Source organism: Hippoglossus hippoglossus, chromosome 9 (genome assembly GCF_009819705.1).
Source record: "Hippoglossus hippoglossus isolate fHipHip1 chromosome 9, fHipHip1.pri, whole genome shotgun sequence".
In the NCBI taxonomy this organism is placed as follows: Eukaryota; Metazoa; Chordata; class Actinopteri; order Pleuronectiformes; family Pleuronectidae; genus Hippoglossus; species Hippoglossus hippoglossus.
The window spans coordinates 10,196,396-10,219,061 of record NC_047159.1 but is presented as its reverse complement, the minus strand read 5'-3'; the positions used below and the strand labels follow the sequence as shown (position 1 = coordinate 10,219,061).

Here is a 22,666-nt window from a genome sequence, read left to right as displayed (position 1 = left end):
GACAAACACTGACTTTCTGATTCAACTCGATCTTCATTTGAATGACCTGATAGTGGTTTATTAAAACCTAAAGATCTTGTGATTGATGTCTTTTACGGTTTCCCATGAATGTATAAAGCTTTAACCACTCTACAGACTTCAGATATGGCCACTGAAGTTAGAGCCGGTCCGTAAGCCATAGGTCTTGTTTGCATTATATCTTTAAAAACTATTTATATTTGTTTTAGTTGTTCATTATAACAGACTGAGGTTATGTTAATGGTATATGTTAAGAAGATTGGAATTGTTTTAATGGTCATGGTTTACACAGACAATATGGTCCTGCACTAAGTCCTGCACGGCACTTATTCGCACTTGTTGGTCATGTTAAATAAAAAGTACATTAATGTAACTACTATGGAGTCAACTCTTAATGTAAACATTAACATTTTAATGATGCACCATGTTAGAGGTTTACTTGTACTATTAACAACATGAGTTCTCTGAGAATCTTTTTCATATCCAGGCAAAATTGGAACTAAAGCTGAAATATCCCGAATCGATATTGAATCAAATCAAAAATCTAATCGAATTGGGACCTTGTGAATCAAAATCTAATAGTTTTGAGAAAACGACACCCAGTCATAGTCCTTATCCTCTCCCCTCGTCCAATCACCTCTCTCAAAACCCACTCTCTGAGAGAGGCCCGAACATATGACCTAGACGCTTCCCTGCTGGGCTCTAATTGGTGATCAAGATGTGTGTGGGAAGAAGACGGAGCAGCATTTGGCCCATTTCTATTCCCTCATCACATTCACAGGGCCACAGTCACAACTGCGTAACCATGGTGATGCTGATAAGGTGACTCATGACTATTCATCAATGGCGCTGCCTGATTGGACAGCCCCCGAGAGCCTTGCGAAACGTATTCATCAGCACAGCCCGTGTCCCCGCTCCACCTCAATATGCCCCCCAGGACGACGAGGGAGCGTCGCTGCTGCTCTCAGTTTGTTTTCCACAGTCAAGCTTGTCTTAGCCTCACCCTTTAATGTAATATGATGCATCTCTCTGAGCAGTTGTGTCGTTGGATGTTTCCCTCCTGGTGACCTCTGGCTTTAGGGCATCCCCACAGGAGACAGTTCATCAGCAGCATCGGTGAAAGTGACACACAGTGAACTCTCTAATATGGACACATGAATACAGTACATCTACGTTACATCAACCCACAGCACAGCACACTGTACAATAGAAGAGATAATGATATGGTTTCTGTACACACCAAGACAGAGTGAAACTGTGTGGGAACCTCAGCACCAGGCTGTAATGGCCCGTTTGACATTTCTGTCTGTTCCTTCACAATGATTCACTCAGGAATGTGGATTATGTGGCACAATCACAGCAGAACTGCAAATGCGTCTATTTCTTTCCCTCTGTTAAAAGAAGCCAAATGTAAATTTCCTCATGCTGCCAAAAGCGGTTTGTCGCCAGGAGCAGGTGGCGGCGACGGTCGCGTGCCAAGAGCGTCGTCAGCCATCTTTGCATTTACAATACAAAAGGTTAAAATGCGCCCTCTGAGCGGCAGCGCGTCTTCAGGGCGAACTGGACACTACAGTGACTCACTATCGGAAAGTGACGAGACTGGCTCAGGGCTAACTGGGTAGCAGCAGAAGCAAAGACGTGAGAGAAAGAGAAGAAACTAGAATGGCACTCAGTAGAGCACAAACCGTTTGAATTCAATCACGCCACACCACAGATATCAGGCTCCTAAATAAACCAGGTTTTTCTGACAATGTTAAAGATGGATGAAATAAAAGATTCCTGGATCCGCCCCTTTGTCCGAATCTTTCCTATAGTTCTTTCGTGGAAATCCAACCAATAGCTTCTGCGTAATGGTGCTGACACCAAACAAATCAACCAACAGGCAATCAGTAGAGCGTATACCTCCTTCAAGTTCCCCTTGATCAGTTCAGGAGTTTTTTGTGACAAACAAACAAAACAACGAACAAACCGAGCGGACGGAGCGGAGGTAACCAGAGCTAACATTGGAGTTGCTTTCCAAGGCTGGAGACAGCTCTTGGTGAGAAAAGAAATGAAGTTTGATGCTATACTTGCAATGTTTCTGCTTGATCGGTAAGTAAACAGCTGTTAGTGTTGGAAAAGATAAGGCAAAAAAAAAAACCTACATATAGCCAATTTCCTTCTGTCACTCATATTTTGATTGATATTCCAACTACAGTTGTTTTTTTAATTTCCTCCATGATGTCAGCCCATTTGAAAGACTTGCACACTGGCCCTTCTTTTGACCTTAAACTCAAGGTCAACAGCGATAGAATATATGATTGAATCTCTTATTCATGCATGGGAGGATAAGCCTGATAGCGTCTGCTGCTGCTGCTCCATCCCAGCTCCATCTCCAGCAGAACACCACGGCTCTGGACTCTCTTAGCTGTTTGTCAGGGTTTCCAAGAACCTGCCTATTAAATCCAGATGGATAGTGGCGGATGACGGACAGATTGCACTCAACTCTCGTGTGAAAGCCCACATACAGTCGGTACGATGTTGATGGTGGTGTAGCTGTTGTGGGGGATGGGTGATGGAGGAGATGCAGAATGTAATGAAATGAAAATATCAGTTTGGAACTTTTGTGGGGTTGTTATAAAACAGTGTGGTACTAAATATGAGATTATAACATTTTGAATTATTGGTTGTCATGTACGCACGTCGAGCAAATCTTAATGAGGAGAAACCACAGCAAAAATCTGAGGTGTAGAGTTTGTTGATGGTTATTTATTTTGTCAAGCAGAGCTGCAAAGATTAGCTCATTAATCAATATGTCAGTTGACATAAAATGAATCAGCAATTTTTATTTTGATAATCGATTTATATTTTCAAGCAAAAATGTCAAACATTGACTCGTTTAAGCTTCTCAACTATGAAGATTAATTTTTTATAAAATATATGTGGGCTTTTGACTGTTGGTCTGATTAAACAAGCAATTTAAATTGAGATATTGTTTATCTCTTACAGAACAAACTATTAATCACATACTGAAGAAAATATTGTTGTAATGACGGGACATTTGTCAGACAAAAGCCAAACCTTTTACATATTACATTACATTGCAAACAAAGAGCATCTGTCTCAGGCTTCACAAATAAAAACTGACAGAAAAAATGATCTGCTTCAAAAAACACATCTGAAGTTCGTTATAATCATTCCAACAGAAAATTAAGGACAATTTACTAAGAAGTATAAAAATTAAGCTTTTTCTTCGAGCATTATAATCCTGCCTGTTTGAAAAAGTAATGATAATGCACCTGACGTTAACTGTGTTAACTCTCTTCACAGGGACAATATGCTCATATTCCAACTTTGTGCAAAAAATCAATCTTTTCTTGTGCATCATTACAACATTGTAACCTTTTTATAATTCATGATAATCATGCAAAATGTAGACTTCATATCAATAAATCAGTGATCGACATGCAAAACATCTCAGTTTCCTTTTGAGCAGCAGAGTGAGTTCAGTTGACTTCCAAGTCTGCTCCAAATTAGATTCTTCTCACATTCGCTCTGTGTCAAGTTCGGGGGGGTTTCCATCTCATTTTACCACTAATGACCGACAGTGGTGTAAACGTCTGAATTCCCAGTTCTGTTATTAACTGTGTCACAGCTTAGATGTTAAAGTTACCAATAAATGCCAGAAACATAATATGAATGAAGACACACGGTTGCGTAAATGTACATTATTACAAAGCCGGTCATAATTATATGTATAATAGTGTACGATAGAAGATATGACGTAAAAAAACATATAACATAAAAAGACGTATGGACAAACTACGTAACACAAAAAAAAGGATTTCAGGGTTGTGAAGTTGTTTAAAGGAAAAAGCTAAAAGAAAGTAAAAGGGAAAATAAAGATAAACAAGAGATGGTTTTAACTTACACTTTCCCGCTGGCTGTCGTCCATGGACCGGTCATTCTTTTGCATGGTGTGTGCCACCTTTAAAACAGGCAACAGACAGAGAGTTCATCAGAAAGAAGGCTTGTAGATAATAATAATAAAATAATGATAAGAATAATAACAGTTGTTTGGAGGTAGACCATCCCAAAAAGGTGCCCTTTTTTATGTATCCAAAATTAAAAAGCATATCAAAATGTCTGCTACATTTTCTAAAATATAGCTTTAAGTTAATTCATTAATTTTTTGGGCCAAATTGACAAACAAACAAAAACACAAACAGACTGTACAGTCAGTGGAGAATTCATATGCAGGGTTTGAAATTATTTTCCAGTAGAACTATCTTGACAGGCTGAGGTAAGTTTATACAACCTCTCAGGGGTTTTACGGTTTCAGAAAATAAAAGCTTCGATCTCCTTGACAACTATGTACTTGTGCATACATGTATGTGTGTGTCTGTGTCTGTGTGTGTGTTGGTGAACAGGTGTCATGCTGGGATTCACTGGCCTATTAGAATGCATTAGAGTGTAAAAGGTAAAGGTCAGTGAATTATCAGCCAGAGTTACGCAACTCTGCTCTGTTTATCTGGCCTAATAACCCAGAGCCCTGCCACACACACACACACACACACACACACACACACACACACACACACACACACACACACACACACACACACACACACACACACACACACACACACACACACACACACACACACACACACACACACACACACACACACACACACACACACACACACACACACACACACACACAGATAGCCAAAACCAATTGTGCTGAGCTGGATGTTCATATCCATTCACACAGTGTATATTATTGTGACACCTCGAAAATCCTGTTGTACTTCAAAGGGATAAATAATCATATTCTCAGTGTGCTGTGATTGGTCCATACATAGGAAGTCTATGTCTGTTCAAGCCTTCCTGTCACGTCTCACGTTTCTTCTCTTGTGATCAATTATCGAGAAAATAGGAAGAGAATTCAGGGCTCCTCGTTTTACTCTGCTTTTTATAACAACGGTCCCTGTCTCCTATATATAGGCCTATTTTTATCCTGTTTCATGTTTTTTCTGACAACACTCACTTCATTTGTGGTTGTCTGTGTTCCACAGTCGAGATGCATAGGCAAGCAATGGATTTATATCAGCCAATCCCATGCAAAGCAAAACATACACCTGCATGTCACTTGCTATCAACTACATAAGCCGTCATTTCGTTCCATGAGCTTGGAAACGAAACCAACTTCTCTATCCCTCTACCCAGGACTGATGTATTTTCAATGAGAAATCAGCCAAACAGGTCACACGTGAACCCTTCTCTCCACTCTTTATCTCAGGCACATCCCCACTAAATAGATGTGGCCAGGTAATTACCACGGATGGAAAAACAGACAGAGCTGGTCGGATAGTCCCCATCGATTGGGCTTTGAGGAGAGGAGGAGGAGAGGAGAGGAGAGGAGAAATTGGTTATGACATCGTGCGCCTTTGGGGTAAATTAACTATCTTTCATCATGAGAAATGTTTCATGATATAGAGCATCATGTGTATAACTATGTAGAGAAGCCAGAACATGCAATATACAAATGCATGCACATGCACTACAATATACATCTTAGACATTGGTAATAATGTTTGCAATCCTTGTCATGTTATTTTTTTACTTAGCACACTATATGTTGCTTCACTGCCTTTCCACTGATAATCAAAGAGGCGTCCAATAGCTACATGTACAGATTTTTTTCGTGTTTTCAGCAGTTCATCCAATGTGAAAATACCGATTTGGTCTTCTACTCTAAATGCACTTCTGTGGAGCTTGCTGCACGTAGTCTGAAAAAAAGCTTCAAATCTAAAAGGTTTAATGCAACAAGACAGATAATTATGCCCATAGATCACGAGATGACCTCAGGGCAAACAACAGCCTTGATCTATGCTCATATTCCGTCACTTCTGCAAGTGTTAACTGCTATGAACCATTATGATTAACTGCAGTTATTTGCAGGGTCTGAAATCATAACTGATTTGTCTCAAACGTTAAACGCAGGAACAGGGCAAATATGTAAATTTGTAGTCACCTCACATTTACGACCCCTCTGCAGTCATTAAGTGTTTATATTAATAATAATAAGGCAGGTCCTTGACAGTGCCTCACAGGTGCAAGTGCTATTGTTCCACTGCCCAGTCTATTATTTAGAATTTGTCCAGACAGCAGTATTAACCCTCGTGTTGTCCCTGGGTCAGATTGACCCAGAGTGTGTGTGTGTGTGTATGTGTGCATGCGTGCGTGCGTACGTGCGTGTGTGTGATCATCCGCAAGCCCTGGCCGGTCAGGGTTAGGGTTAGGGTGACCCACGGATTGTCATTCTCGATGCTCCTGGGGTCATTGAGACCCTTATTATTCCTGGTAGCTGTGTTAGTTTAAGCATTAGGCTATTTAGTAGTCATATTAGCCGTTCCTGTTTTCTTTTGGCTAGCTGGTACTGGGCGGGGCTTATCAATTAAAACCCAGGTGACCTGGTGTGGGATTCTGATGCTGAACAACCGAGACAGAGAGAAACAACCTAACATCAGAGCAACTATTATCTTTAACCGTTGCGATACGAGCTGACGTCTGAAGCTAGCCGGGCTGGCCACTAGTGGGGAGCTCTCGATCGGAGCTAGCCGCTGTTTGCTGACCCAAGGTAAGTCGCAGTGAACCAAAACCGCCCTTCATTCTCGTTACAGCTGCTAAAAGCTCTATCGTGGCTTGAATTACACAAAAGCAAATGAAATAAACGCCGGCTCATATCCTCATTTTCCATCTATGACCGACGATTGGGCCAAAGGCTCCAAAACACATGACGATTCCCTGAAAATAATAAGCGAAACAGCTGGAGACGCAGCACAGATACAAGGAGCACAGGGGGAGAGGTAGATGAATACAGAACATCACAATCTTCATCTCAGCCAGCCATTCTTATTATTATTCACCTTGTTTTACATTCTCCTGAAAGGTGCACTCAGAGGATAAATGTACTTTGGCTTTCAAAATCTCAATTAAAACCAGAGCTGATGACTGCTCTAGCCTTTTTTAAATCTTCTCCACCAGAGTGACGTGAGGTGGATGAAGACTGTTTGTGCATTTTGTGGGCTCTCTGTGACACAATACTTTCTCTTTCTCGTTCAAAAGCAGTCGGGCCTTGTCTGTCTGTGCTGTTGTGCAGACAGGTATTATTTGTGAGTGATGGATCAGTGTATCCACGGGGGGTTGATTTCTGTCTGGGCTCGAGCAATAGTTAACGTGAGGTGGGATCAGGGCCACAGATCCCCCCAGCAGAGCGATCCAGATACGGGGAAAAGACTGCCTGCTGCAGATGTCATTTCCCCCCCCCATGTCCCTTTGATACATCCTCTGTTGGCTTTTTCAATTAACTTCCTGCCATCTTTAGGAGAGCGATGAGAGTTTATCCTGTGTGATCACATTAGGCCAGTGAGCAAAAAATGAGCTGAGCAATGGCTTCTCCTCACCCGGCGGTAGAAGGTCAGGTCCGTCTAATGTGCTCTAAATTTCAGCTGCCGTGTGAAACGTCTCTTTTCCACTTGTCGAGCTCCCACAGCTTCTTATTGAATAATCGCTCAAAAAGTATCTCAGCCCTTTATTGTGGCCATTCAATCAGCTGAGATGAGCGGGCGTCGCTCTGAAAAGAGAGACTTTTATTCTCCCTGTCGACAGATCTGCAAAGACAATACGAATCAACGATGCATTTTTCTTTTTGTTCAATTTGTCAAGCTGCTGGTTGGAGGAAAGTAACCTGAAAATTATACATCACTGACATTAACATACAAGCTTTGATTCTGAGTGCTTAAATGAAGTGATCAGTAAACAAATCAGTCAACGCTCCATCCTTATACTCTTCAAATTAAAATAAATTACAGGCCGTACATGGCAGCATCCTCGGCGTAAAGAGGCAGTGACACTTGTTGTCGTTCGCTAAAAGCTCCATCTATGCTCCATCCATGCACCATCCAATCAGCCTCATTCATTCCCAGCCTTTCACTGAGGTGGATGCCTGGACTTCTTTCACTTATCTAAATATGGCAGCGGGAAAATTATTATCACATTGATTAAGAAATTGTATTTAGGTGCTGCTGATTGCAGCTTTAAGAACTCTGCTTTTGTAGAAGGGCCATTGTAGGGAGGTTTTATAATAAAGAAAAGAAGCCTGGGTGTTGAGAGGAGAGCGGCAGGCTGCACGCCGCCCGACTGGGGCCAAAACAACAGCGGTGGCTCCTCCAAGTGGTGCTGAAACCGCTAGACACGACAGTGGGAGGAAAAAACACAAAAGAGGAGTCTCAACTTCGTTTGATATTATCTTGTGTGGAGAAACTCGACTGTGAGCCGGATCTCCAGCAGCCGCCACCTTTGTTTTGCTGACCTTGTCAGCAAGAACCACCACTAAGTGCCACAGCAATCCCTCCATCCGTTCATCACATAAATCAGCCGCCATCAGACCACTGGAAGACTGTCACCTCCTGTCAGACATTCACATGTTCACTGGAACTCCCAGGCATGCCAACATACATGTGAACACACGCACACACACACACACACACACACACACACACGCCCTTGAAATGCACCCTGCAAATAATAGATGAGGGCTGTCACTGCATTGGAAGGAATTATGACAGTTGCTATTCTACACTTGGAATCTCCACACTTGATCTCATGCAGTGGCTGTATAATTTACCCTCAAGTGTGCACAAATTGAAAATGGCTGAACAGCTCAATTTCCTCTCCATTCACTCCCGTGGCACCTTGTTGACAGTGACGAGCCCTTTGTAGCAACTCGAAACAATTTCACGGCGACTGGACCAGGCATGAAGACACAATAACATTTACTTGAAATGTAAATTAGCTCTCGCACCTGCAGGCTCCTTGAAAATAATTGTGTTTCATCCCGTTTGTCGTCTGACGGACACAAGTGTTCGTCACACGTTTCTTTGTTTGCTTTTTTTCTGCTGTGAAATTGGGGTCATCAGATGTCGGGAGTATTTCTGAAAACAGTCCAATATATACGCCAGTGCATCGATAATGAAGCTGGATCTGATTAAAATAACATTACATGACAATAAATTAATTATTTTCATTTATTTCTATAATTCTCACTAAAATCTGACAAATAAAAACTGAACACTGCCTGTTTTTTAGCTGTGTTCTTTTGGAAAAGAAATAGCTCTATCAAGTAAAACATAAAAATGATTGTAGAGAATGACTGTTGGGTTATTTTGTCTACACGTGGACCTTATTGTGTATTCAGTCTAACTCCCATTAACCATCTGCTGAGCAATGAATAAAATGTGATGACGCTGCACCTGGTAGGATTTTATCCAAAAATGTGACTGCATCATCACCATAATAGAGATGCAAGAAAGAAACACATCACCACCAACTGAGACCATTTACACAAATTTTCCTTTTTTTACATTCAATTTTTTCACTGGAATTCATGAATTAAGTCAAAAAACGCTCTTCACCTGTTGACAAATTTGCTAAGCCTCATGTAGTTTGTGTCATCAAGGGTCATCACGACTAATCACACGCAAAAGTTCAGTTGACTCGTCATGAGGAACATCATCAGGTGGAAACAGTTGTATAATATTCTCTGTGACTCTGGATGGAGTTCTCCAGAGTTTGACTTTAAAAGACAGAATCATTCATCAGCGAAGGTGTGATGAAAGATGTTGAATTATGGGAAATGTATGCTCTGGAGCTTTTCTAAGAGTCAGAATATCTAAGAATCTGCTGCCTCGATTTCAAGCATCATCTTTTAAAACAGCAAAGTGTCTCAACTAACTTTAAGTGCAATACTGAATCACTGGACTACCCGTTAAACTATGATAATCATGACTATAAATGTTGTAAAATGTCACAATGTTTTGCAAACTCTCACTTGGTTTTAATACCGATGAATCTCTCCAGAAATGATGCAGGTCTTTCAGATCACTGCAAATACTAACACCAAAACCTTTTCAAGATACATCCGCAAAAACCAGGGTCATTATCAGTCCAATATATTGTAACCCTGATATATTTGGCACATAGTGGAGCGCAAAGGCCCAACAGTCCCCTTAAAATGACAAAATATGTCAGATTTAATGTTAAAGGACAAATAAAACAATAATTCCTATATCTGCCCCTTTGTCCGCGGCCATGCCAAAGTGTAACGGGTTCTTTTTTGGCCCATTCCCAAGCCTTCCATCAAAGATCATGGAAATCTGCTCAGTAGATTTTGCATAATCCTGCTGATTAAGAACAAAAACTAACAAACATGACCTCCTTCTCAGAGGTAACACTCTTAACACACTTAAGGGGGGATTACACTAAACCATTTATCAATTATACTGTTAATTAATTAGTTTGGACATAAAGTGTTGCCTGTAAAGTAAGAATCAACATTTTATTTTACTGCTATTTCTTTTAAAGGCCGATTTACCAGCTCTCTGGATGAAAGAGGCTGTTGTCTGTGGCCTTTAAGACCCTATTCTGTCCTGCTGTTGTCTTATACTGCTGACTGAAGATTAAGGAAGTCTTTGTGTCAGCAGCAGTTTATTGGTCACCGTGGACCAGTTAAACCGGAGGGTGGGCTGTGAACAGCTTGCACAAAATTACCACACACTGTCACAGTCAGTAGAATTAGTGTGTTGTGCATTAACACTAGAGTGCAAATGACACGCTCAGCAACAACTTTCTCCACATCAGAAAAACGACGTACTTGTTACATTTTAAAGACTCACACAGTTGAAATGAAATCATTCTGTAGATGGATGAAAACGATGGGCTGCACTGCTTTGAAGTTGCAGCAGGGGGCCCCAGAGAGTTATATTTGCTATTACTCCTGGTACACTATAATAAAGAATGGGTACATAATAATATATTATTAAATATACATTTAAATAATGATGATTAATTAAGAAAGATAAATAGTAACAACAATAATAATAATTTTAATTTCACTGCACCTTTCTAGACCTTATAATGTGTCACAAGTACACATGAATAATCAATAAAACAAAACATTAAAATGAGATTAGGAGACACAAACACAGATCAATGTATATTAAACAGCATTAATAATAATGTATTATACTGTACATCCAGCAGTTAGAGTTCCGCTGATGTAAACTTGCAGTTTTAAGGATTTCTATATTGTTTTTTTCTCATCTTGAACTGGAATTAATTTCTGTTTCCATACCACACACACACACACACACACACACACACACACACACACACCACTGTCTACTACCCCCCTCCTTCCTATAAACATGGCCTACTATACTGCCTTATGACATCAGTGACCCAGGGCAGTGGCCCTGCAGAGCTGGAGGGATGAGTCACTCCTAGTATCCACACAGCCCGACAGCAGGCACGCAGCGGTGAGCTGAACCCAGCCTGAATCTCTCCCATCACATGTGATTCAATATGGACGGCTGACAACTGAGCGAACGCTGTTTCCTGTGCTGTTCAACGTAAAGGTTGGGAAAACCAGTTTTTCTTCCAAGCTAATTATACTGGTTATAGTCGGAGAATGACTGGCAGTATAATTAAAGCTGGCTGCCTCACCATCCTTTTCCATATGTTTATATGAGATCGTGTAAACACAGCTAGTAAACCTATAGAGAGATGCGTTTATGTTAGGGGGATAACATTATTCATGCTTTAAGAATGATTAGAAGAAGCCTTTTCTATTCAATAAACTCAAAATCAACTGCAGGACATTGTCATCATATAATAAACAAGGATAAAATCTAGTTTACTGTCGTGTATTGCTGCTTATTATCAAGCTCACAGTACAGTCCTATCATCAAAGGTTTCCTGCACACACACACACACGCACACACACACGCACACACACACACACACACACACGCACGCACACACAAGAAAAGAAACCTGACTCTGCATCTTAGCACATCAGAACATCGTCACCCAGGGTGACCGTTTAAGATTTGTCCCTCGGCACAAAAGCTCCTGTATAAATGTGTCTGTTCTGTCGGTGCTACAGCTTCTTCTCTCCCACAATATTTCATGCAGTTGCTCAGAAACCTGGACTCTATTTCCATGTGTGTTAAAAACAAGATATGACGAGAGAGTTGTTAAAGGCAATTTTTTATTGGGGATGATTTGTTTTTACATCATCTCTCAAAACATACTTTTACGGAAGGGCTTAGATGTTTTTAGTTATTAATATGTGTCTTTTATCCTTTTCCTTTGAATTTGAATTATTTTACTTGTTTTGTTTTCTTGTACTTTCTTTGTACTCTTTGAAATGGCTGTTTTAAAATGTGCTACGCAAAATATTTATTATTATTATTTTGTGAATCTAGTTTTCGTATTAATAACTTTTTTTCCGTGTACATCTAGTTTGCACTATTTCACTTTTTTGAAATAACTTGATGCGGCAACAATGTTTTCCCAGTTTCACAGCTTCTTCCATTGAGAACTTCAGAGAACGACTGTCGTTTTCAACCTTTATTTGATGTGTGTTTAGCTGATTGTGCATCTACACACATAGTGAGGGCAGAATATAGTGTTTCAGTCCTTGGGGATCCACACACATTTAACAACACTATCTTCAAAGCCAGAGTTTGAGCATCAGACAAAGATCCCTTACAAACTTCACTCTAGAGAATTGTACCGCAGTTCCTTTGAGCTGTCCTGAGAAATATGGTGCACAGAAGTGATGGTGCGTGTGGTGGAGGAGCTCCCTCCCCTGGGTGGGTGATGTGGATGTTACTCCGGGTTAAGGTAAGCAAAGCAGACAAACCAATCAGCTGAGCTTAAATCTGTCACAACTCTGCCGCTCTGAGGTGATTTGTCGTCTCTGATCTCTCGTCATGTTATGTAAAACAGGCTCCCGTCCTCTGAGCCCTAATTTGGTCCTGGATCACAAGAGGGGGAGCCAGAGAGCTGATACATATCTGTAATCTTATTTTTATGAAAACATTTCCGGTGGCAGAAACTCAAGGAGGGAGGGCAGGGCTGATTTCTCTAGTGAACCCCTGCAATGAGCAGATTTAGTTGGTTTGAAAATGCACTAAAACCAGAGGGAAATGTTGGCATCCTGTGTGCAAAATAACAGACGACCATAAAACCAAATGGATTCCAGCTGATGCAGGAACATCCAACTTGTTCATCCAGAAAAAAAACGTTTTGCAATAATTAGAGCTCAGCTAGATAGCCAGTGTCTCTGATGATTCAGAATGAAAGTGAAATAGCAGAACAGATTTATAACTCTTCTCTCTACACTCAGTTATTTAAACTATGTAATTGGTGCATGATAATGTAAAGATGGACATTTTTTCACCCTGGGTTTTTCTCAACAAGTCAACGGAAAAGTTCACTAGACTTCACAGAAGCTCATTTCACTAGAAACATCCCTGCTTTATTAAAGGTCACCTCACACAGCTCATACTGTACATGCGTCTATCCATTAAATTACGCGCGGTACAATAAGTTTGTAACTCGAACATTTGTGCGCCTGATTTATGAGATGGAGACGAGTGTTCACCCATCTTCATGCTACAGATCAACATGTTAAGAGGCACGAGATTCATTTAGGTTCAGCCTGAGGCGTGTGAGCCGACATCCTTACATGGTTACGTCGAATTAGACCCCGAGACCTGACTTCACTCCTCCACCCACTGTGGTGAGGCGAGGAAACAGTGAGTGGGAGTACGAAGGCAAAATAAGATGGTGACATTTTAGTGCGGAGAACATTTATCATGGTTGAACCAGGAGACAAATGAAACCAGGAGCAAACAGACAAAAAATAATGTTCCCTTATTTTCTCTACACAAGCATCCATGTTGTAATAATTAAGAGAAAATTAATATGGACCAATGTGCAGTTCTGTTTTATATCCATAAATGGATTAACAAGAGATAAACTGCTTGAGGACGGAGGATAAGAACGTGATGTAAAAGTGATGATCTCGTCAAATCCTCTCTCAAAAGGACAACACCGTGATAATAAATTTAATAAAACAATGTTGGTCAATCGGTCTCATGGAATAGAACTATATTATGATAAATGGATTGCAGTAGTGCTTCTCTTGTCTTATTGACCACTCAAAGAGCCATCAGGGGCTAATTTGGGGGTTAAGCGTCTTTCCCAAGGACACTTTGGCCACACCTCCTGAGAGACGACTGGTGCAAGACACAAACAGAGATGATATTTGGTCACATGTTTATAGGCTTTGACCATAAACTGTATGTATAGAAGGACAACGCATCTCCACTTTCTTCCACTATCCAGAAATTAAGCCAAAAGATATAAACACTGCCATCTTGTGCATTTGGAGCCAGAATCTGTACAGTTGCGATCAGGGGATGGAGCCGTGGTAGCGAGGTCGTGCTCGTACATCGTGAGTCAGTCACAGCCGTCAATCGTGACCTTTCACCCATTTTTATAGCATCAAATGACTAATTAAAAAGCGTGTGAGTGATGAGAACTAAGCAAACTGACAGAAACCATCATTCAGAAAAATGTATTCGACGTGTACTTAGATTTTTTAATTTGGTCCATGCATCTACTAACATGGAGGAGGCGGGATTTTAGACCTATACTGCAGCCAGCCACCAGGTGGCGAACCTTGGCATCACTTCTGGGGAGCTGTCATGTCTCTGGCTTTGACTCCATCACCCACACACACACCAAATTAAGTTCAGAATGGAATAGGGAGTGACAATTATAATTGTCTCCTAAATCCCACGTCACGTACAGAGCTGGACATGTGGAATCAATTTGTGTGTCAAACACCCATCAGCATGTCGCCATTCCCCCGGTAAAGCTCATCCACACCCAGCAGAGAATTAACTGTAAAGTGAGATGAGTGAGGTTTATCTAAATCCTGAAATCCCCCCTCTTAGGCAGCAGCTGACTGACTCCACTAATACAGCAGGTAATCTTTAACCGATGTTATAAATGCAGATCCTCTTGTATAAGATTAAATCTGACAGAGTAGAAGCAGCATAAACCAAACAGCTGATCAGATGTTATGATGGTGTGAAAAATAAAGAGAAGCAGCCACACTAACCAACAGCAAAACCTCTATTCCTACTCATAGCTAAACCATGTGTCTAATTAACTAGATCTCGCTCTTGCCTGCACTCCTGCACTCTTCTGTTTTTTATCACTTTCTTTATTTTCAGTTTTTTATGCATTTTTTATATTTAATTTAATTTCTTTTTTCTATAATTATTTAATTTCAAGACAGATTTTTCAGGTTTTTTTAATCTCAGTGCTCAAACATAAATTATCATATTCTATAAGTCAACAGCATGAAAGCAACACACACACAAGATCGGCCAATTCCAAAATGGTTCATAAATAAAGGGCCAGTTTGGGGGATTTATAACCTATTGGCAGAGAAGTAACATAATATTCACAATTAGTGAATAATAAAACTAAGAATTCTTGTGTTTTCTTGATCTTAGAATTAACCTTTAAATCTACATAGGGAGCGGGTCCTCCTTCATGCAGTGTGCCATGTTTCTACAGTAGCCCAGAATGGACAAACCAAACACTGGCTCAAGAGAGAGTGTTTTTACGTTACCTGAAGGCCACTGTAAGTTCTCTATATGTGCTTGGTAGAGAGGGTGAGGTGAGGGGTGTTTAGTTGGTTGCAATATCCAACTTCCCCACTAGATCCCAATAAATCGCAAAGTTTATGTTGAAAGTAGGCGACAATAGCAAATAACAGATGCAAGAAAAACAGCTTTAGTCCAGACGGTTGTCTTCCTTATTGATATTTAAACTGGGCAGAACAGACATTGACTCAGGTTATAGGCACCTGACGATCGACCTTTTCCTGAGACATTATTTCTATCATCACACGAGATACTAACAGAAAATTCCATTCATATTCCAGTTAAATGTCACAGAACCTCGGCTGATTATGACTCACATCAACATTATTTCCCACGAGTGGACTCATAACCAGTTTATGCGTCATCAAGCAGTTGGTAACTGAAGTACATGTTGATGTCTGAAAAATGCTGTGAAAACTTCAGTTGGACTTTCTAGTGCAATTAAAGCTAGGGTTGGTAATCCTGGAAAAGCTAGAAAAAAGCGGGCTACAGACTGAAAATAAGGCAAACTATACACCCCACCCCCTCACATTGGCCATGAATGTGCACTGACAAGCAATTGCCGACTTTTCAGTGACTCGTTCGCTAACGTCTCTGCCTTAATGGTGTATGTCTCTCCGGCTGAAGACTGTGGTAAGAGTCCGGGCAGGATGCGTTCAAGCAGGTCGTTTAGTGACAGGTAGGCAGACGTGTTCATAACAGTCCTGCGACTATTTATATTCAGACGACTTTCAGACAACCCTACCTTTTTAAGACATATACATACCTACATAATGTGAGTAAGGTCAAAAATACTCGACATGTCTTATTTTGAATATTGCTTATTCTGAATTTGACCTTATTCCAGTTAAGGTCATCAGAATATGCTGTTTTCATGGCAATGTCTTATTCAGGCTATTGTTTTGATCAGGTAAGTATATGAATATTGGTGTCTATGTAAAGGTGTCTACTGTCTGAAAGTGTGCAGCAGGCTCTTTGTTTGGAATGGCTATAATCTCTTTGGCCTTTTGATATGGGCACACAACATGAGCTAGCTCTTTTCAAGTCTACATCATAACTCCACCCTTATTTCAGGAGGCAAAGAACTCAAAGCAGCAACAGTGGAAACACCAACAAAATAACTTCCAAAAACTGTCCTTTGACATAATTGGACTGTTGTTAGGTGAGTTTACAAACTGAGTTTAAATAGACAAACTTAGTGAAGGTGCATCAAATAAGTGTTTCAGAGAGACGGATGTTTGACATGAGTGTGGCAGGAATCATTTACAATGTCCTGGACCTGGCAGGTTTCTTATCAGGGCCGTGACCTGATAAATTATACAGGACACCTGACCAAACGCCCTTGTTTTGATATAGCCTCATGCCAACTGGCAAGCGCTCCCTACTGACAACAAAGCATATGTGACGTAGGTGTCACTCACACAATGTAAACTTTGTAAAGACCATAAGCTGAAGTGAGTCATTTTTTGGTAATTGTGGAGGGGAAAAAAAGTCTAATAGCTGTTGCAGGGGGAAAAAAAGAGTTGAAAAACCCATGTGCCGCCCCTGATGTTTATTCAACCCTTCCTTGCACAAACACTGGCTGTCAAAGGCACTTAACTCCAATTACTCTGCAGTGTGTGCCCGATACGAGCAACGCAACCGGCCCTCAGTGAGAGACAAGCCGATATGTTGCAGTGCATCTCGATCCAGTTGTTACTCTCTTTTTCCTACTGTTATAGGCTCTTTAAAAGGCTGAATGTTCTTATTGTGCAGCTCCTAAACTTTTCAAAGTGGCGTTCAAGGATTTCCTGTGTTTTTAAAAGCAACATCAGCATGACCCTTGTCCAAACATAGAAAATGTCAGCAGCTGTTTATGGAAAATTTTTCCAGTGGCACAGGAAAAAACAAAAGTATTTAATATTTGTTAAACAAGGCACCAGGATGTGCACTGCTGCGAGATGACCAAACGATGACCAGCGCATACCATCGCTCTCGAGGGATAAAATTAAGCCCCCCCCCCCCCCCCCCACCTACCCATCTCCTCCACAATTCAGATCCCACATTACTTGCTCCAGTGTCTGTAAAAGCAGTGCAAGCTCTTACTATGAATTTAACACAATGACAGGACTTCCAGTGAAACAAGGGAAAGGGAAGTACAAGTGAACCCCAGGCCACAGCTGTTTTTTCTTCTACTCCTGCCTCATGTCCCTTGCAGGTCATTCTTCCTGCCTCACGTAACAAAGACGCACACAAACACAGATGCTGCTGCATGAGGCCGAGATCCGCTCCGGCCTCGTCATCGATTTCGTCATATCCCCGCTCATGTTGTTGTACATGACATCAATTAGAAGCTAAATCCGCCCTGCTGCAGACCATAACATCGTGGCTTCATCGTAAGACGTTGTTCCCCTGATACCATCCAGCTGTGCTGATGGACGCTGTTTATTTGGCCGTGCAGCAGAGTGGAGGAGACACAGAGGGAGAAGAAGGAGGAGGGGAGGCAAATTTCTCCTTTTTTTTGTCTATGCTGTTTTGGACTTATCTGTGTAAGTCATTATGTGTCATATCATGGGACAGTCTCAAGGCATGACAGCGTGTTGCCTTTTAAGGGTCTGCAGAGAGAAGAGACTCCATTAAAAGGTCCAAAAGTTACACTTGTCCTTGAATTTATTATCAAACAGCACATCCATCACTGGATTCGTGGCAATTTCACCAAACATCTGATGACAGGGATCATCTCTTACCTCAGCAACAAACCAAGATTCCCCAAAAAAATCAGCTTCCTGTCACTTTAAAGTTAAAAACAGATAAGTAAAACTAACTGGTGAAAATACCTTGTGAGGATCTTCTGGAAAAGTATGAGATGAGAGAGCAGGATTTGACTTTAACAGAGAACAAGCCCAGTAAATGAGTGAAGTTGGATGGAGCAGCAAAGTCCCAGGATGACCTCTAAAAGCCCTGAGCACACAGAGACAGTTCTGCTTGTTGTTATGAGAACAGATTTTCCAATAAAAAGATACTTAAATGCCTTTGGCGATGTTTGCTTAAATGTGTGTGTTGGTGTGTGTGTCTGTGTGTATGTATGCTGCTGCACGAGAACTTCAGAGGTCTTCTGCATATTCTCCCTTGCCAGAAAAAAACCGGGGAAAACAAACACTGCCTTTATTGCAGTAATGAATCTGCTTTTGGAAGCAGATTATATAATTTTTCCATTGACCCCGACTCACAGAATGCCAGGAATGGCTCAGGGAAACCTGTGACATTTGACTTTGTTGGCACTAAACACCGCAGCCCTCTGCTGCTGCTTGACCCCGACCCCGAGCTTTAACATACAGCATCACTCACTATATTGGTCATAACTGTTGTTGCTAACGGAGCCATCTGATCACGACAAAGCCTGATAAAAACTTGCGAGGACGTTGCCAGTGTAAGTTTAGACATCAAAGTGTGCACAGTACATGCAGACACACACATGCAGCTGCAGAGATGCTTCTTCAGCAGATTGATATTAAGGCATTGCAGTGCAGATGCTTTTTGTCCACTTACAGCAAACAAACACACACACACACACACACACACACATACACACACACACACACACACACACACACACACACACACACACACACACACACACATACACACACACCTGGATACCTGACCTTAACCTCAATCTAACCTTAGCCTTAAAACGTGTCTTCATCTAAATTGTATGATCTACATAATGGGGACTTGATTTTTGTTCTTATGAGACAAGTCCCCATAAGGTCACTGAGTAAACAGATGTAGGTCCCCCACAACATGAGTAATACCTGGATCACACACAGGTTTGCCCAGCTATCCTTGTTAGGACTTTGCACTGAGTTCCATTCATTGAGGACAGCCTCACTCAAACCTTATCCCTAACCTTAACCATTACAACTAGACACTAATATAAACCTAATTCTAACCATAAACCTATAAACAAGTCTCAGCAACTCATTGAAAGTGGGTCAGAAAGTAAGGACTGGCGAAAATGTCATGACCCAAAATGTCCTCACAAAGATATCTGTATGAGTACAAACACACACACACACGCACACAAACACACAGTGTACATTCAGCCAAACTCATTACTCTGTCCTCCCATTGACTGACAAAGGCAAACACCGACACTCATTCAGAAAAACGACCAGGGGCAGCATCAGAACAACAATACAAGCAGAGGTTCCCAGATCCTCTTCTCTGATGCCGTGTGGTATTAAAGAAGCTGCTGTCGACTCAGCGCACACGTCTCTCACTCAGCCTTCAGTCTGACTCGGTCTGATCTCCGGAGAGGAGACCCGTCTTCACGCACTGAGGAGGAGAGACCACACGGGTCAGAGTCTCGGCTCGTGATTACAGCCGGTGATGCTCAGGTGAAACAATGAGCTCAGTGTGACGCTCTCACAGATTCATCCACGTGGATTTGAAGTGCAGGCTGGCAATGTGACAGTATGTATTTGCATAGTAGAGGTTAGGTCCAAACAAGGTTCCCTGTGTCGTACGCTGCAATGAAGCCGCTCTGAGACGAGCGGGCTGACAGACAGGGGGACAGGTAGATTACAGACACTACAGGCGGCCTCCTCTCGGAACAACCGACAGGAGGAAGCTGCTTGTTTTGACATTCTTTGTCATAGGCACAACTTTTTGTGCGTCATAGGCACAACTTTTTTTTGTCAAATTCTTCAATCTGAGTTAAATAAGGTAGAACATCACTCAGTAGAGGGCACACCTCCACCAAGGCCAAACAGTCCCCTTAGGTTCCACACCAAATCCATCATGTTCATTTGGACGTAGTTGTAAAACTCTTGAACATGGATATAAAATGATGATTCCTGACTGGCTGCAGATTGCTAGAACTATTTGTTACTATAAAACCACATATACAGTAAATCTTCTAGATCCAAAATACTAAAAAGCTGGAGAAGGAAAATATTTCAATTTATCTTCAATTAATCAGTTTTTTTGCTATCTCTTTGAAGAATCCCCTCGTGTCTCCTATGTGCTGTGAGTTTTTCACATCTTCATCTTGGCAAGAAAGGCAGAAAACATGTGTCCAAAAATGTTTAACTATTTCTTTGATTAAAACTCATGTTGAGAGTAACTTTGAGCGCATATAAATTCAATTCAATCAAGCTTCACGGCAAACTGCACCCAATCAGTGCCCTGAACATGCTTGACCTTTTTCATCAATTATTTCCTGTGAAATCTGTGAAAACGTCAAAAAGAAAGTGATACAAATATTCCTGAATCTGCCCCTTTGTCCGCATCCCTGCCAAAATTAAATGGTTTCTGTCTTGGCCCGTGTCCCATCCTTCTACCCAGTTTTGTGGAATTCCTTTCAGTAGCTTTTACGTAATCCTGCTGACAAACAAACCAACCCACAAACAAACAAACAGAGCAGGGGGGAAAACATAACCTCCTTTGTGGAGGTAAGAATGTGATTTGAAGAGCTGACATGGCAAGCTGGTTTTTATGAGACAAACTTCATAGCTATGCCATCTGAGCACCTCTGAGTGGGGGGCTGGCAGATGAAATATAAACATGCTCCATGTGTTTGTATCAGGTCGGCTGCCAATTCTGCATCACAGAACTTTTTTAAACTCACTCTCCCTGCGTACATACGTCACAACATTTGCAAAGTCTGTTTCCTTGTTTGAATTAACAACATTTTCAAAGTTGTTAAAACTTTAACGAGCTGCTTTGACTGTTAGCGTGATAAGAGCGTGTATGGAAATTAGGGGATTTGCTCTGCGACTGATCAGCAGAGGTGATAACCCTCGTAAAGGGAACTGTTCCTGCCACGTGTGGAAGTTTGACGAGGAAGGAAAGTGACACATGGAAGCACTTTTCACCTCCACACAAAACAGACACACACTGAGGGACACATGGTGCGCCTACTTCTATTGTCCCCCTCTCTGTGTGCCATCACCTCCCCTCCCCTCGGGGTATAAAAGAGGGGGCATCAGGATGTATTAATCTTTGTTTACACTGGAGTCAGACTCTAATGCAAACAATGGCCGTGTCACGTCTCGTTCTCCCTGAATTTATGCGTGACTGCAGCACAATTTGGAGCAGGCCTATTTATAGCCGACAATCCACTGCCATCACCAGCAGCAGCAGCAGCAGCAGCAGCAGCAGCAGCAGCAGCAGCAGCCTGCAGCCTGAAAGTCACACCACCAGGAGAGTTTTTTAGGGAGGTGAGGGGGGGGGGGGTCCTTGAGCTCCTCTGTCAGTGAGGAGCATTGCAGTACGAAGTTTGCTGCTGATGAGCTTCTTGTCACCGTGAAGTCGCACTGCACCGCTCCCTCCAAACCCCTGAAGCACAAGGCTGCTATGGACAGAGACAGGACACTTTGAAAGACACTGGATGCAAACACATACTCTGAGTGATCACATGCTGCCTGCATGTAAACACACACACACACACCTTTCACTTGCACGTTGAGTGTGTGCATTCAAACTGTGCAGAGGAGCTGATGTCTGTATTTACTGTCTGATGTCACATTAAAACAAAGTGATGTGTCCCTTTTTCCTCCAATAGCATCCACCACACAACTTCTGCCACAGTTCAAAAAGAGAGGCTGTGAACTTACTTTTTGTCCTTTGGAGAAACTTCCAGAAAGAGTTTACTTATTCCACTGCGTCCCTGTCTGCTCCCAATCAGAGAAGAGACCAAAACAAAGTTAAGTGTGAGTTGTTCATCTCCCACCACCACACACACAGAGATCCCACTCCTCCTCCTCTTCCTCCGCTGCTGCTCACTGACTGATGATGCTGTCTGGAAATAAGGAGGAGGGAACAAAGCTCTGAGCTCCAAGGCCTAGCAGCCAATCACGGCAGAGTGCTTCCTGGCTCTCGGCCAATCGCGTGCCTCTGCTTCTCCCCTCCCCCCCCCCTCCCCCTCCCCAACAGACCAACCCACCATTCCACCCCTCTTCTCCTGGAAGTTCCCATAGTTGAGGAGAAGAGGAGTGTGGCAGTGTTACAGTTAAGCTGGGCAACAAAACAATATCATAATTATAGAAATGTACTTTTAAATAGCAATATAAGAAAAGAATGTATTA

The 22,666-nt window shown here is 41.8% G+C and overlaps 1 protein-coding gene across 2 annotated transcripts in view; it reads right to left on the bottom strand.

The window, feature by feature from the left end:
- pde4d (phosphodiesterase 4D, cAMP-specific) overlaps window positions 1–22,348 on the bottom strand; it is a 177,037-nt gene extending 154,689 nt beyond the window's left edge. The window contains exons 1-2 of one of the 2 annotated variants that reach the window (XM_034595967.1): window positions 22,192–22,348; window positions 3,929–3,985 (exon numbers count right to left, since the gene is read on the bottom strand). In XM_034595967.1, coding sequence (XP_034451858.1) covers window positions 3,929–3,973 — 45 coding nt within the window. In that variant the 5' untranslated portion in view covers window positions 3,974–3,985; window positions 22,192–22,348. The remainder of the gene's footprint in view (window positions 1–3,928; window positions 3,986–22,191) is intronic. The other variant, XM_034595968.1, reaches the window with a different exon arrangement.
- Window positions 22,349–22,666: the final 318 nt, after the last annotated feature.